This window comes from Tetrao urogallus, assembly GCF_951394365.1.
Source record: "Tetrao urogallus genome assembly, chromosome: 8".
Taxonomy (NCBI): Eukaryota; Metazoa; Chordata; class Aves; order Galliformes; family Phasianidae; genus Tetrao; species Tetrao urogallus.
In genome coordinates this window covers 4,744,147-4,761,665 of record NC_136821.1, presented here as the reverse complement: position 1 = coordinate 4,761,665, position 17,519 = coordinate 4,744,147, and the positions used below count along the sequence as shown (strand labels likewise).

At 35.9% G+C, this 17,519-nt stretch overlaps 1 protein-coding gene across 1 annotated transcript in view; it reads right to left on the bottom strand.

Moving 5' to 3' along the window:
- Positions 1-17,519, bottom strand: part of LRP1B (LDL receptor related protein 1B) — a gene marked incomplete at both ends in the record, with an annotated part of 589,444 nt that overhangs the window by 245,988 nt on the left and 325,937 nt on the right. Inside the window, one exon of the mRNA XM_079539425.1 lies at positions 12,107-12,364. Within this exon, the coding sequence (XP_079395551.1) occupies positions 12,107-12,364 (258 nt within the window). The remainder of the gene's footprint in view (positions 1-12,106; positions 12,365-17,519) is intronic.

The window sequence follows — 17,519 nt, the reverse complement described above, 5'->3', positions numbered from 1 at the left end:
AAACACGTGGATTAAGCAAACTGTTGTGGCTACATTAGGCCTGATACTCTTCTCTTTTAACCACCTCTATCAAAGACAGAAGCGTACAACCTTCCACCTTTCATGACTGCTGCATTCATTAAGAACTTCATAAACCATCCTTTGACAAAAATAAGGTCACTTTATCATCTTCCCATAAAGATGCTAGGTGCTTGAGTATTTCAATTTTAAAGACGTGTCAAATATATATATAGTTACTTTTGCAATACTAAGTATTCAAGGAAAATGACTTCCAGAAAGAATGTGAGCAGTTTAATCCCAGAAGTGGACAATGATGCTATAAGGAGCACTTTTCGGAGGATAATATAGAAGTAAATGAACTGAGTCAGCTCTTAAAGAAAAGGTTGGGAAAGGAAGGAAACCCAAATTGCACATCTTGTGGAAGGTGACATTTATCAGATGACACTGGTTCAGAGGACCTGGAGTATGCTGTAGTGTCATGCAGGTAAAATGTAGATCACAATTTTGTAGGATAATTTCATATTCAGCCCAATATTGTTGCATTTAGCAATGTATAGTCTAGTCAATATGACTAAACAGTTCATGATATGACCCACTTCTATAAATCAATCTGTTCCCTTTCACCAAAGGGCATTATTGCATTCAATTTTATTTTGATCATAAGGTAACACTGACCATCGATTATTTCATTCTGACATATACAAGAAATATTCTTATTGGACACAGAAGTATTTATCTTCATCTCAAACACACTAGGAGAAGAGGAGAATAAATTATGTTTTCAAACAGATTTTTTTTCTAAAATAAATCTTTTAAAAATGTGCTTATAGTAAAATTAAAATCTGCATACTGAGAACAATTTAAAACCAGCTTGAGAATTGTGACTTAAAAGAATAGTGTAAAAAACTTTAAATATCTTTAGTTTTTTAAAAATATGACTTGAACACTTAGCAAATACATTATGAGACCCCACAGTGCCACACAATATCTCTGGAACAAAGTTATATCTTGTACTTTCCTAAACGAGATGACTTCTTTTTTCAGAGTTGGAAAGGAAAGAAAAAGAAACTGTTTTTATTAAGCTGCTTACTTCATCTTTTTCACTGCCTCTAGAAATGAAGTTATTCAAAAAGGACCATCATAACCATGGGTAACTCTTACCACAGTGCGGAGGGAACACTGTCACTGCCTGACCCCTTCAGCATGCTTGTACTTCTGCAAAACATTCAAAGCCACTGCAAAGCACTCAGTGATGTCACACGCTTGGTGTTACAGCTTGAAGAAAACAAGCAAATAAAGCCCTTCATGTCTTTGAATGTTGACTGCCAGCTGTCTGTAACAGATACACACTCATGCAACCATTATCTTCCCTTTCGTCCTATTAGTACATTTCTTTTTTTTTTTTTTTCCATCCATTTATTTCAATATCAAAATAATTGTCTTTGAGAAGAAAACTGTTACATTTGACTTGACCAACATCACCTAATTGTCCAGACGTAAAATACAGACTGACTTCCAGTAAAAAAAAAAAAACAAACAAAAAAACCCCTTTTTGCTAACCTATTTCGTGCAATGCAAAAATAAAAATAAAACACAGTTTCAGACTTACAGATTATTATTTTTTTTCTATTTTCATACATTTTCAACAGGACCTCAGGATGTTGCTTCTTGTTCCTTTATTTCTATCATCATCATTATGATAGTGGTGGGAATCCAGGTATTGGACTACCTCACCATTATCTTAAAAGCAAATACCAAAATAGTTTCCCATACAAATGTATCCCAACCTACTCAGACATCTGCTGTTTCCAGTAACATGGCTCACACCAAGTGCTCTTAGATTTGCACAACTGTGCTTTCAGAAGAATCCCAGACCTTTCCAGAAAATTTTATAAGCCATTCAGAAATATATGGGGCCATAATCCTATCTCTTCTCAACTACAGAAGCTTTGTGTGCGTTGTGCTAACTACTTTTACCTTGTGCATTCCCCTTTTTAAGCCTCACAGCATCTCTACACCATATAGAAACACTGTCATTCTCATGTTACAGATAGAGGGGAAAATATGAGATTATTTCATAAATATCACTCAGAAAGTCTCAGGAAAAATAACAGACTCATGACTACCAGCATATTGCCCTTCTTCCTAAATCTCTCCTCCTTCATGAAATCATGAAATCATAGACTGGCTTGGATTGGAAGGGACCCAAAGGGTCATCAAGTTCCAACCCCCCTGCCACATACAGGGCCACCAACCTCCAGATCTAATACTAGACCAGGCTGCCCAGAGCCCCATCCAACCTGGTCTTGAACATGTCCAGGGATGGGGCATCCACAACCTGCCTATGCAGCCTATTCCAACACCTCATCATTCTCTCTTTGAAGAACTTCCCCATGACATCTAATCTAAACCATTCCTTTCCTGTAAACAATAAAAAGAATTTGCCCCAATACTTTCAGAGAAATAAAGAAGAGAGACATGCATTGCATCCCTCTCAAGGTTTCCTCTACAAGGTACACTCTTGTATTCCTTGCACTTATATCTTTTGCCTCTTCTAAAACTGCAGCAAGATACCGTGTGTTGATGCAGTCTGTGCTTAGGAATGGAGCAGAAGTGCACGAGCAGCTCTGTCTGCTGCACAGCTCTCCAGATGTTTGACAGTTTGCATAGATGCACACTGTAATTATTTTCAGGATAGCACTTCTCAAATCATTTTTTGCTCCGTCTACTCTATGAAGGAATAACTGTCTGTCCAATTAAGGGTTTGTAGAAGGAAAAGAAATCCAAATATTGGCCAATTATTTTTAAAGATATATAATACAGATGACAATGCATTCATAGAGTCTTATTAAATGTTATGTTTTCCCACTTCTTCATCTTACTTGGGTCTTCTTTTCCCCAAAGGATCATTTCTGGAGTTAATGCAATAGTTACGAAACAAAATCTGAATTTTGAAACCAGTTGAACAGACTTAGTGACTAACCATTAAATCCCTGAAAGAGTTTTAAAATGAAGATATGTATTATTTTCAGGATATTTCAAACAGGAAGAGAAGTAGTGCTTATCTTTACAAATACCTCATATTTTCCTCCTTACACAGATAAGTACAAAAAAAAACCCAAAAAACAAAAAACAAAAAACAAACAAAAAAAAAAAACACAAACAAATCCACATCCTTGTAATGAAATTAATGGATTCGTGTAGTTAAGCGAATTATCAATGTACATAATGCAAGCGAGTCCAAAAAAAAAAGGCAAAAAATTGAGTCTCTGGAACTGCCAATTTCAAAAGGTATACCAACAACTCCACCATCAGCTCATTAATTTACATGGTGTGACATATTCTGTGCAATTACATATGCAAAGACTATTGGAACTTTATCATCAATTCAAGAAGTGTTATGGTGAATGCCTAACTCAACATATCAAACAGCAGCTGGTTTGTGACATGTTGATAAAATGTAGGGCTTCAGCTTTGTGCAAACAAACCAACCCTTCTGCATATTGCGTCCTCTCTTCTCCCTGAATTCGTTACAATGATTAGAGGACATTTTTTTCAAGAACTAAGACATTTATATAGCTTAGAGTTGGTTTTAGAAAAAGTGATTTCTTATGCTTAGAAGATCTCTGGCATGCAACTTTTCAGTTTTAGAATAAGTATTTCACTAAAGCCACAAGCAAAAGTTGTAAAGCAAAACCAAAATGTTATTTTATTCAAGGTAACTGTCAAATACTGAGAAGCATAAGTTTTGTTCTTCCATTTTATATATTTAATAATACTGACATGATTCATAGGCTTTTTTCACTTCATGTTCTACTGTGGAGCTGAAGTCAAAAGAAATATTTGAATCAAATAGGCTTTGTTCTAAGTAAAAATCCACAACCTGAATTCTGTGGACTGAGAAGACAAAAACATTTCCATGAACTGGAGATAATACTTTTTGAGTGAGGCTTTTGTTCTGTCACTCAAAGTTAAAAACTGGGGGAAAAAAACCCCAACAAATATTACACCACCAAATCAGAGGGTGTGTTTAATTTGCCACTTCCACTACAGTGCAAATAACAATCACAATTTTCTCAAATTTGCAAACATGAAATTCCCTTTTCTTTAAGATTCCTTGATAAAGTATTATGTAAAGTACTTTGTGCCTCTTCGTCCTAAATTACAATAAACACAAAAATGTCCAGGTGAGCTTTGAAAGCAGACTAATACACTGGAGAGGTATAGCTTCTCATTTCACTTCTACTTGGATTAATTTGTCATTCACTTATGAAAAGCTGGGTCATTATTTACCTTTGCCCTGTAATAGTTCAAGACATTAGATCAAAGTTTGAGTTGCAAATCAATATGATTATGCCCTATTCTTTACTATAAAGACAGAAAAGGTTAAAAGAAGTCATTTTTAAATTTTATTGTAATGTTGTCACAGCTTGACTTCTGTGATCTGTGTCTCAGATATGAGTCTTAAGGTGAGTGAAAGACCAACTTTAATGACATAATCCAAAGCGTATTAGTTAAAAATAAAAGATTCTTGAACTCTTGATTTTTTTAGCTGATTTAAGTTATTTTGTTGGTTGGTCTTATTTATTTATTTATTTATTTATTTTGGAGGAGAATGAAGTCTGAATGAACTATTTGCATTAATTAATGAATAAGCTATTATCTGGAAGTATGTAACAAATTTACTGTCAATTAGTCTAATTGAAGTAACTTGATTAGCATCCTGTGTGACGTGAAATTACAAAGAAATATTTCCACTCAGCAAGAAAAGCCACCTCATTAAATACATGAAATTTATAAATAAAATAGAGTGCCAGTAGAAGACAAACAAATTTCATGCATGTATAATTAGTGGATGGTATTTAATACCATGTTGTTAATTAGATCTTTACTGCCATTGAAGATAGCTTCTGAGAGCATACACTTAAAGCCTTGATTTCATAGCCAACTCTGCTGAAATTTCAAGGCTACAAATATGTCTCCTGCATGTCTCCTCCTTCCTTAGAAGAAAGGCAGAAGGGAACATTTTTCCTGATCACTGAGAAGGCTGTGCTATGCAAATGTCTGCATCTCCCTGGATATTTGCCCATTACTGAAGTCCACAGTGAATTTGCAGAAGCAGAACAAATTCATTTGTTGTGAAAATGGTATTACAAAGAATACTACCATTGACTGCCATGTAAAAAGCCGAAATGAAGCCAGCAGGGTGCACACAGATGTTGAAGGCATATGTGTAAGTGTGTTTAATCACATAAGACACGCATTACTTAATTTCATATTTCTGAAAAGTGTTAATAAAGTACAAAATGTTACTGTTTTACAAGTATTATAATCACTCTATTTAACAGAGTTCATCAGCAGTATGTTTGATAAACATACATGGTTACTGATATTTTGACTGTCCCTTTTTATATATGGAATACTTCTATGGGAAATTTCCAGCTTGCTGTCTGACTTTGCTGTCAAGGCTAGGTTGGTATGTAAGGAAGAGAAACAAAATGCAGTTGTGTCAGACTGTTAGGACAGTAATGGTACTAAGATGGAAATCCAGAAATGGTCAGCTAGCAGGTTGGTGCTTGAGAAAAGGAATCTGACAATGTAGAACTGAGAACAAGGAGATTAAGAGATGTAGGCTTTGCGGAGACAATATTTGGTACACTATCTGAGGCAGAGTCCAGGAGTTTAGAGAAAAATATATTGCAATCAAAAATTTGTACTGAGAAATACCATTGAGATAAGAATTAGCTGCCCAGAGCATTACTACTGAAAAGCACACAAAAGATAAAAAGACATCATGCAAGCTTAGATAAGAACAGAGGCAAGGCTTTGAATGATATCAATAGAAGATCAATTGTAGAAGTTGGCTAAGTAACAAAGGTTGAAGAAATGGTAGTATTATATCTGACTGAATGACCAAAAAAAATCTATTTTTGGCAATTAACAAGCAGTTAATAAATAGCTCTTATTTCAAAAGAGGTTAAGTGCAGGTAACCTAATATTGGAGGGAAATCCTACAAATTCAGCACATCTGCTTTGAGGAAGATATTGCCTCAAAAATGCATAATACAATGTTACAGGCACACTATTCAATCCAATAGCATAAATCCTCAAGTCAAACTGAATGGACTGTATCCAAAAAGCACCAAAAGCAGACTGATGCTTCACAGCTAGCATTTAGAAATTTGTAATATATGCATGACCCTCTTAGGATCTCTGATATCAAACATTTTCACCTAACTTTTGTGCAAACCATCAAGCACTGAGACAGACACTTCAATATATGAATACTATTAATAGGAAAAGACACGGATTTGCAATACCTGCTGTGATCAGTGGAAGACATCCAGCTGATGGTTCATGTTGGAACACAAATCCCAGAGTCTTCAGGCAATCTCTGAGCCTGTCTGAGAAAGGCTGAATGAATGCATTCAGCAAAAGATGTGAACTACCCTTATTCTTCTAGTAAACATGATTATCATCAAAAAGGCTATGTGTAGCCAATAATCAGAAAAGATTAGCTAGGATTTAAAGAGAGCAGCAGAGTGATAAAAGGAAGATCCAAAAGCTCGAGTCTCTAAGGGAGTCTTATATTACAGGATGAAAAATAACAGTACATGGAGGACAGTTATCAGACAGCACTGTTGCCTGCATTAAGACCATGCAGCACTAACAAAGCTGTATCACAAACTGGATCAAAAGTTTTCTGAGTCCCAGTCTACTAAAATGAAGGATGAATTCAGCCAAAAAAACATCAGCAGCGGAGACTTCTAGACTATGTTACTGTCCATCAAGATGACCCTAATTATGCTCTGACTCATTTCCTCAGAGCCCCTGAAGTACAGACAGAATTTCCCATATATGATCTCAGAGTAAAAGGTTTTTAGCTCCTACTAAAGATTTGCACTTGCAGGGGAAAGCCTAAAAGAACAAAGAAATTAAAGTAAACATGAAAACAAATGGCATTCAGGAAGTCATGAGTGAAGTCTGATGAAAGATCTAATCTTATACATATGTCAGTGATGAATTGTATATAATAGCCTTAGATGGGACACAAACCTGGTTCCCCATTAAGGATCAACAATTTCACAGCACAGCTAAAACACATACCAGGTAATCCTTGCAAGTCACCTGTAAAAGGACATGAATAATAAGGTAATAAAGTCCAATAATAAAAATAATGTTTCCACAGTAGTAAAGAGGAAGGTCAGCTTTAAAGAATGGTAGCATCTCACAAGGCAGTAAAAGGAGATGGGAAATTCAATCTGAATAAAGAGGATCCTGATAAGAAAAATATTTCAGTTTTGTGTATTTAATAATGGCTTTGTCTACAGTGAGATATTGCCAAATATAACAAAAAAAGTCTTTGGACAAACTAAAGAAATTGTTATCTCAGAAGTAGCATTTATCCACTCTTCCCAGAACTGCACTAACACCAGTGTAAGATCTGCTGGTGGTTCCTAAGTATGCTGTGTTATTTCTTTAGGACACTCTCTCTGGTTCTGGTTTGTATCAGATGCTCTGAACACTACTCAGCATTTCCTTTGATAAGATTGAGAGTCATAAATGCCAACCTAAATGACCGGAGGTATTCTGAATGGCACTCATAGTAGTTGTTAATTACCACTAGGAAATGTTTTAGATCTTGGGAGGGGAAGCTTTGGGACTATGTTTGTGTCTGCATGATGTCAAAACCCAAAGAGACAAATAGAAGAATATAACACAGAGTATCAAAAGCCTTCCTTGTCCTCATGCTTTTAATCCTTATTCAGATGCTTCTGTTTGGAAGGAGCTGTTTGGTGTTTGCTTTTTTCCCCACTAAACTCAGAAGAAAGAGGAAGCATTTGTTTGCCTGTGAGTGCATGATTAGGGGGACCAAAAATATGGAACAGAAGGTTAAATTCACCAAATGCTGTTAGATAGTATGTCTGATGATTTTTACAGTAGCTGCATCCAAAAAGTGGGAGAGCCATGAAGTCAGCTCTGGCTTGGACTCATGGGGCCAAGAAGAATCTGCTGGGTGGGGCTTATATCATATGCCAAGAAAGCCCGAATCAAACAACAAACTGGACTGGATTGAATCAAACACCAGCCAAACAAAATATCATGCTCTGAAGTAGCATCCTAGAAGTGAGTTTTCTGCATAATAGTGGCTAAAACCCAGGTTGTGCTGTCTGGTGCTTGTTTGGAGAGAGAACAAGGTGCTTGACACTTGTTATAGTGAAGGTAAAAAATGCTTATTTAAATGAAGACGTAGGAGATTCTGTCATCCAGAAAATTCTGTTCTTGTTGCTTCCCCATCCTAATACACATAAGCATTGGTATGGGATCACACAGTGCAGCGTTGGAAGGACAGAAAACTGTGAGAGACTTTCCACTTTCATTCCATTAAAAAGGCATTCTGCTGCTTTGGTCCTCAAGGTAGCACTTTACATAAATGATTGTTCCTGGCAGTCCTGCTATACTAACTGGAAGGGAGTTATGAGATAGTATAAAGTGTCAAGGAGCATGCCCGTTATATGGGTGGTGTGTGCATAAGCTTGCCTTACCTGAGAGTCTTCCCTGAAATCATATTTGGCTCCAATGCTACTTATATAAATCTGCCTGAAAGGAAAATTTTCAGCTTAACTTCCAACAATTTCTGGTTTCAATAAGACAAGTTTAAAAAAAAAACACACCAACACCTGGTCCTGGCAAAGAAAAGAATGTGTGTGCTGATATTACCATGCCCATGGAAAGATAGAAAAAAAAAAAGAAAAAAGCCTTGTCAGTGCTATAGTAATTCTTACAAGACTGAAACTAGCGCTCTAATACTTGATGATATTTCCTATGCTCTAGAACTTGGTACAAGGAATGCCAACACTGCCTGTGCTGTAGCAAATGAAACCGGGCTGCAGGAGAGCCTCTGTCTGCCACATTTAAAGCTATGAAGAACAAGGTACAGATGATGCAGACCAAGTTAGCACTGCTTTTCAAAGGAACTCAACTGGGACTCCTATGTGTCAAAATGAAATCATCTTGGACTGCCTTTTGAAGTAGAATGCTAAATACTAAAGAACCATAATTTCTTTTATTTTGTGAATCCAAAGCTTTATATTCACTAACTAGAGCTTGCACGATATGCTCTGCCTTGAAAGTGAAGTCATTTTCACAGTCCTTGCTTTCCTAAAAGTAGTCTTTCATCTTAAAATAGGATCTGTATTCTTTGTTCCTAACTACAAGACTTACTTGCCTTCACTAAAAAAGCACTTTGAGAAAGCCCACTTCAAGCACTTCAAGTTCCCAATCACTTTGTACAACTGACCTTTCCACCAATTTTTGTGTCATATGCAGATAACATGTTTTCTTCTATACACAAAAAGAAAAAAAGAAAAAAAGAAAAAAAGAAAAAAAGAAAAAAAGAAAAAAAGAAAAAAAGAAAAAAAGAAAAAAAGAAAAAAAAAAAGGACAAGCATAAAGAAATTCAAAATTTCACTAACACTACTAGAATACTTTTTTCTTTTTTTTCCCCCACTTTCTTTTGTTTTTAATACATTTTGGAATATTGTTTTTGCAGATGGATGATAAAAAAAGGTTTTTTCCTATGAAAACCAGAATTTCCATTTTTCTATGAATAACTCCATGGGCACAACCATTTATTTGTCTTGAGCTGCCAGAGCAGCTTATACTTTCTCTTACACTTGAAAATGCAGAGGATGAAATTCTTCACCAGGAGGAAAAAATGAATTTGTTTGCTTCATCAGATCCAGGTGCTAAACAATGAAGAGAAATAGAAAAAGTTGTATGACGGGTTACAGAGGGTGAAGGGGAGAAAAAGAAGAATTTAAGATTAAAAATCAGTTTTGCAGTAGCCAGAAAATGGCCTATACATATCTGCAGACATATATAACAGCTATAGCAACACCAGACTCCTTGCAAAAATAACTCCAGATATATGTCTGGAAGGGAAGAGATTAACCAGAGGGACAATTTCTACACAACAGAGGGAAAAAAAAATTTGTAACAGACAACTTCTGATTGAACTCTTGGAAGTAATGCATTTCCATAGGAGTTTCAATTCTTCATTTAAACAAGACCAAATACACTGAAGTTTCAGAAGAAAGAGTCCGCAGGTTGATGTGTGCTAATGCTACAAAAAATGACTAGCTTATTAATTGCAGGCACTGTGTCCATTTCCATATATTTTTCATGACACAGTGTTATTCTCAGGAATAGACGTGCTCTTGCAGATCCAAACAACTCAGAGGTTGGCAATTACGGAATCACAGGATTTACGGAGTTGGAAAGGACCTCAAGAGATCATCAAGTCCAACCTGCCTGCTAAAACATTACCCTATGATAGGTCAGACAAGTAGGTGCCCAGACAGGTCTTGAATATCTCCAGAGAAGCAGACTCGGCAACCTCTCTGGGCAGCCTGTTCCAGTATTCCATTACCCTTACCATAAAGAAGTTCTTCCACATTTTATGGGGCTTCCTATGTTCAAGTTTTAGGCCATTGCTCCTTATCTATTGCTATGCACTACTGAAAAGAGACTGCCCTCATCCATTTGTCTCCCAACTCCCTTCGGATATTTATAAACATTTATCATTAAGACTCTTCATATGCAGAGAACAGAGACTGAGAAAAGCAAGAGACAACTGGTGGAAGAACTACAAAACAGCTTTAGGATCCACCTCGATGATGAAAATAAGTGACAGAACAGACACAGTTCAATACAAACCAAATTTTGCTAAGGACTGTCGTTAATCTGATTGTTCTTAGTAAAAGGAAAACAAAATAAAATATCAATAATAGAATGAATTTAAAAGGCACAATCAAATATTCCATGATCATTAGAGCATTTTGATATCTAGAGTATGAAGAACCCTATGAAAATACAGTATCAAAAAAAATAAAATAGAAAGCAGACAGGATCAAGTACAATTATACTTTGCATCAAAATTAAGAGAGTCCTCTAAAAAAAAATATAGTCACAGTGAGTTGCAAGGTAAAACAAAACCAAACAAAACAACATGTTCTAATTTTTTCATAGAATCATAGAACAGCTTGGGTTGGAAGGAACACCAGGGATCAACAAGGTCCAACCCCCCTGCTGCAGGCAGGGCCACCAACATTCTTTTTCATTCTTTTCTATTAAATTTTCTATATACTAAATAGACAACTAAAAAAAGTGGTTAAAACAAGCAAACAAACAAAACTCTCTTACTGTGCAGAAATGACCATATTTTATAGCAGCTATCTTGATAGTCTCAAGCCCAATCTCTGGAATACCACATCAAATTTGTGACTTGAATATGGTCCAAGAGTGTGAGGTCAGTTCAAAGTTCTTCTTTGACATCTATCTCTACTTAAAAAGAAATGTTCAGAATTTTAGGTCCAAAGCAAAGGAGTGGAGCTTCTTGTCCTGAGTTTTTGTAAGCCTACTGTTAACAGCATCATTACACTCCTCAGTGCTGTGCTTTATAAGCTAGCACATGGACCATTCTCATCTGAAAGATGAAGAAATTTGGTCTTCTTTTCACTGCATGTTGTTTTGCAGTCTGTTCACATGAAAATGCGTAAGTGCGCGAACATCTCCTTCAAAAGATAACAGCAGTCCACGAATAGAAAAAATGACTGCTATTTGCTATAATGCTAAAAACTAATTCAGCATTATGAGGGTTTGTTTTTTTTTTTTCCTCAACTGCAAAAGGCAGCAATTTATTTTCTGCCTGTTAGGAAATATTCTATTTTCATGAACTAACATACTTCTGATACCTGACAGCAATTTGAAAAGCATGTGTCTCTCATTCATTCAATATTACTATTATCCAGTAGTAGAAGACCACATAGAAGTGCTACGCAGCACCATTTTGCCAATGAGAAACCACTTTATACTTCTTCTGTTGCCCTACCCTGATTCTGTAACAAGTAAATGTTATTTAAACTATAAAAATGCACATTTAAAAAAAACTTTTCATGCACATATACATTGGAGTGAGATATTTAAAGTATTACAGACATTTAAGACTGTCTTCAGCAGCAAGCCTCAAATATTTTTGAGATCTCCTGCAGCTGTTCACAAAGATGAATATGACTGTTTTGCTAAATGACTGTCTAATACTTACTGTGAAGATACTGCACAACATTTATTATCCACTCTTCTGTTAACTTCCCAGCTTTTGTTATCTTTGCACATTTCAGCTGACTTGCAAGATCCCTTGATTCAATCCAACAGATAGTGTCCTCTCTGTAGCTATAATCTAGTGTCAAAATTGAAGATCCTTTTACAGGAGTTCTGGCAGACACTTTGCTTCCATTAAGATGTAATACCTCTATTGTTTCAGAGTTCGCAATCAGAAGAAGAGGAGGTCTATCAGCAGGCTCTGAAAACAAATCAGAGAAAATATTAAGTGTTATCTATCTTATGAGCTTGAATGAAATTTTTACATGTTCTTACCTGCATGTTTTAAGAGATAATAAATAGGTTTTGTTTTTGTTTTCATAACTATCATATATTTCAAATTACTACTATATTTTATCTTGCTGTTCTAATAGTTCACATCATTAAAGAAAATTAATTACTCTAGCCCCACAGCTTCTGTTTAATTCTGTGCAGCATTATTGCAACATTTTTCATGCATAAGTCATAAAAAGAAATACATTTATGCAAATTATTTGTATCCAGTTTACTGACATTTCTAATAGAATGGAGGCCATGAAAACCTGAAGAAATTATGAGTACATGTGGAATGGTAAACTACATTTGTATCTGAACCTTTAAAAAGAGACAAAAACTGAGTGAATGCTTCTACAAAGCAAAGCGAAAGAGCAACAACAACAAAACCAAACAACAACAAAAATCAGTGAAACCTGGCTACATCATGTACATCTCGGGTCTAATATTGTGCAACATAAGAGAGAAAGCCTTATGCTGTGGAAAATCCTAACAGCAAGAGGGAACTGACAATACCTAGTTTCCATTGGGTTAACATTCAGGTGACAAAAAAACAAATGAATCAGAAGCATGAAGAAACAACTTCACACTCACTTGAATCACTTTGACTAGAAATCTGCCTACAATGGATGAAAATACTCAGAACATTCTATGAATACCGAAGGAAACCCAAACTGTGAAGAATATATATTTTACATACAAAATATTCATTTAAGATGATGCTAAAAGTTCATGATTTGACAAGTTGTTGAAGTTAATAATTTCTTGTTACACCTAGAGAGAAACAATTGTTACTGAGTGCAAATAAATTTTGCATTATGAGTGCTATTGGATGCAAAAGCAGCTGGTTTTACTTTAGGCGTATTTTTCATTGCTTTATTGGATAGAAAATCCCAGGCTGGTGTGAAATGATGTCTCTGTGTTAATTAAAAAAAATATTAATCTCAGTATGGTGAGAAGTTTGTTATATGTGGTTTCACTAATGAAATTGATTGTCATTTTTTTCTAGATCTAGAGGAGTATGTTTCCATTGGTGCACAGTCCCAGTCGATGTAGAACCATCATGGGGATGTCTATATCAAAACCATTTGCCTGCAGGTTGACTTTGTTCTTTGTTCTTTTTAAAGGGAAGCACTCCTTCATTAGAAGCTTTGATTTGTGATGCTCCAAATGTGATTTAAGCTTGCAATAGGTTTAAATGGAATAACATTGATGTTTAATTTTGCAATGAAGTATGTTCACATGAATAATAACATTAAGTTGATAAAATTTCAGAAGTTGTATCAATGAAAAAAAAATAAATAAATAAAAAAAAAAAGAATCAAAGAAAAGAAAACAAAAGAACAAAAGAAAAGCCCTGAAACATAGAAACTCACACTTCTGTTGCCAAGCATGTGGAAAAAATATTTGAGCTGCCAAGTCTCACCCCAAGAGCTCTCAGCCCAAAGCAATCTGCTTACATTCAGGAAAAAAATCAATATTCAAATTAATATTTTTGATCAACATTCTATTTCACACAGTTTTAAGAATTTTGCTAAGCAATTCCAGATAAAGAAATGCAGAAAAAAAAAGAAAAAAAAAAGCATAACTAAAAGGATTTGAGAAATAAAGCTTCATCAGCAAGTCTGATCAAAGAGAAAAGGGACATTATTGAACACACTGCTCACTGGTCTCACTGAAATCCCCAGCAGTACCTTTAAATTCTGTTCTTTGATACAATGGGTTTTTATTTAAACATCTCTTTTGCTAATATTTTGCTTACTTTGTCACCTAAGACAATTCTATAATGGATCAGCATGCATTCTTTCTAAACAAGATTTCATTTATTCTTTCCTATTGTCTTTCATTCTATAATGTGTTCTATACTTTGCAGCATCTTTTCTCAGTAAATCTCATGACGACATCTGCAAAACCTCATTTCTGTAATTTACTACTTTTCCAATTTACTGTCAGTACTTGTCTTGCATTCACTATCACTATTTGTATCCATGCAAGATTCTGAAAACTTGAAAATTTCTAAAGATTTGAACTTTGTAAAGCAATCTTTTGCAAACTATTGTAAGACGCAACTGAAGCTCCCTAGCCATCCTTTTATTTTCCTCAGAAAAGAGGGCAGTGGGGTTTTTAATGAGAAATTTTATTTGCCTTTTCCCAAATAGATCCATTTTGTAGTCAACAGTGTTCATCATGTGTTTCAATCTTTGCCCCTACTGCATCCTTTCTTCGGAACTGCTAACCATCAGAAGACAAATAGGCCTAAGAGATTTTGTCTCCATCATTCTGAGTTTCCATGCTGATATAAAAGGTGTGTTTGTGCCTGTATCTGGCTACGTTTTTTTACGCATAACAGTGATCTGCTGCTCCCTTCCCACAAAATACCATCATTCATCTCTCATCCAGCACTGGTGTAAAAAATTCCTTACTACCATTTTTGCTTTTGTGCTTTGAATTAAGCCAGATATTACATCAGTCTGCCATCTGTAAGGCCTTCAAGAAGAAGCAGATATCAGGCACGGTTTGCAGTTAAGGAGCCAGCATGGTTGCTTAGTTGTCTGAGGCTGTTATAGAGAACCATATCCTTTCCTGCATTGTTTTAAGCTTACCCATTGGAAATTGCCACAAGGACCACTGAACTACAGAGAAAGGTTGTATTTCAGTATTAATGTCTAAGAAATAAAAGAATTCTGAAAAAGAATTAGCACTGAAACTCCTGAGCAAAAGTAATAAATCAAACATGGCTCCAATACTCATGACACTGCTTAGCAGCCATGACTAAATGTTAGAACAGATATGTACTCTAGTAGAATTTATCCAGAAACCAGGATACTCAATTGAAAATTCTCTTTTTCAAGCAGTCCATACACAACATAATTGAATGGGTAGAATTGGTTAATCATGCTTTTTCACTCTAGGGTAAGTGACCTGACTATTTCAGGGCTGCTCAGATAAAGATGAATTTTGTGAAAAAAGTTTTCTTCTCTTCCTCCTCACAAAAACTGCTTGTCAGTGCCTCAAAACAGAATGCACAAAGCCTAGAAGGTTAGTGGACAGATATGAGTTGCATTGAGCTGGCAGCAGCTTTTCAAATAACTGGACGTCATGTCTGTTTCTCTTTCCAGAGTTGTTTTTGTTTTGTTTTGTTTTGTTTTCCCTTTTTTTTTTCTTCTTTTTTTTTCAATTTTATAGGAAAGATAAGAAGCAAATAGCACTCTAATCCAGGAAAGTTTTATGATTCATCCCTCTAGACTAAAGTGAAAGCATCTTCCTTTGAATTATGTTTAAGATAGAGTAGCAGAAAAGATGAAAGTCTTATGTTCTCTCCCCCTCCTGATCTTGTCTAAAATACAGATCAATAGTGATATCATAACAAATCAGAAACAAAGCCTTTTTGCTCTGCCACCAACAGTCCTTGTTCTGTGGAAGGAAACTTTTAGAAATGCCAGTGCTGGTGGATTGGCTTCTTGTTATTTTTTATTATTATGATGATGTGAAAAGGATAAAAATTGTAAATCAGTGTTTACAAGCAAGTTAAGAACCCTTTCTCTGAGGTCTACATTGTAAATTTGAAGAGCTTTGCTCTTAGCAGAGTGCATACATTGTATGAAAGCGTGACAAATATTCAGAAGTGCTGAGTAAAATACAGTCTCATTTTATTTTGAAATTAATTTTCTATACTTAGGCAATGAATCCCAAAATGGACTACTTCAATTCTAAAACCTCGAAGCATCAATTGACAAAGTTCTACAAGAAAACTATGTTGAGAGATACATTTGAGAGTAATAAATATCAGGAATAGCTTATAACTTTAATCTTTATCCTTCTTTACATATACAATAAATGTTTCTTATCACACGATATTTCTCTGTAGATGGTCTATGAACATATAAAATACATCAGGAACTTTTGCAAGAAAAACAGTTATTTTTTTCCCTTGGCTAAAGTTTTCCAATTCTGTCCTTTTGTTTCCTTAAAAATTCTTTTTATCCAGTGCAGACCTCACAGTACAGACATATACACTTGGCAAACAAAGAACTTCTAAAACTCCATTCAGCAGAGCTATATTTTGTTTCATTTTCACCTCAGAAGTTATTAACTGCTTCTTTATTCATAAAGTCTGGCTAAAAAGTCTTGGAAAAAAACCACCATGGTGTGCCTCTAGCTGTTTTGATACCTATTTTAACAACCTTCCCAAAGGTACTGCTCAGCTATAAGTTTCAAGATCCAAAGTTATTTAAATGAGCTAAGGAAGAAAATGCAGAATTTAATGAGGGATAAACCTCCCTACCTTCACAGCCAAGCGTTCGGCTGCCTAAAGGGTAGAAAAACAGCAGCTCCTGTGAACTGCTTTGCTAATTGAACCATCCCACACGCTAAAAGGTGCCTATTATGGGTGGGTTCTGAGGCTGCGGAGGAGCTGCAAGCCTCACCCGCAGTACTTCATCCAGGTCTGGGGCCCCCAGCATGAGGAAGACCTGGAGCTGTTGGAGCGGGCCCAGAGAAGGACACGAAGATGCTCAGAGGCCTGAAGAACCTTTCCTGTGGAGGCAACTGGGGGTGTTCATCCTGGAGAAAAGAAGGCTCCAGGGAGACCTCCTTGTGGCATTTCAGTGCTTATAGAGAGCTTATAAACAGGAGGGAGACATTTTTTTTTGCATAGGAAGACAGTGATAGGACTAGGGGAAATGGTTTAAGCTAAAAAAAAAAAGAAAAAATTAGATTCACATTAGATGTTAGAAGAAAATTCTTTACTCAGAGGGTGGTGAGACCTTGCCACTGAAGTCCAGAATGGTGTAGGTGCCCAATCCCTGAAGGTGCCCATGGTTGAGTTGGATGGGGCCCCGGGCAGCCTGAGATGCTGGATGGAATCCCTACCCAGAGCAGAAGGTTGGAATTGGATAATCTTTGAGGCTCCTTCCAATCCAAGCCATTCTATCATTCTACCATTTTCTGATATCTCCAGATGCCACAACAGCCATCCCCTGGCTCCTGCTCCTGCAGGCCACTGCTACCAGGCACATCTCCCTTCCTCTGTACCTTGGTCACTGCCCCTCCATGTAATATGTAATCAGAAACCTCTTGCTAAC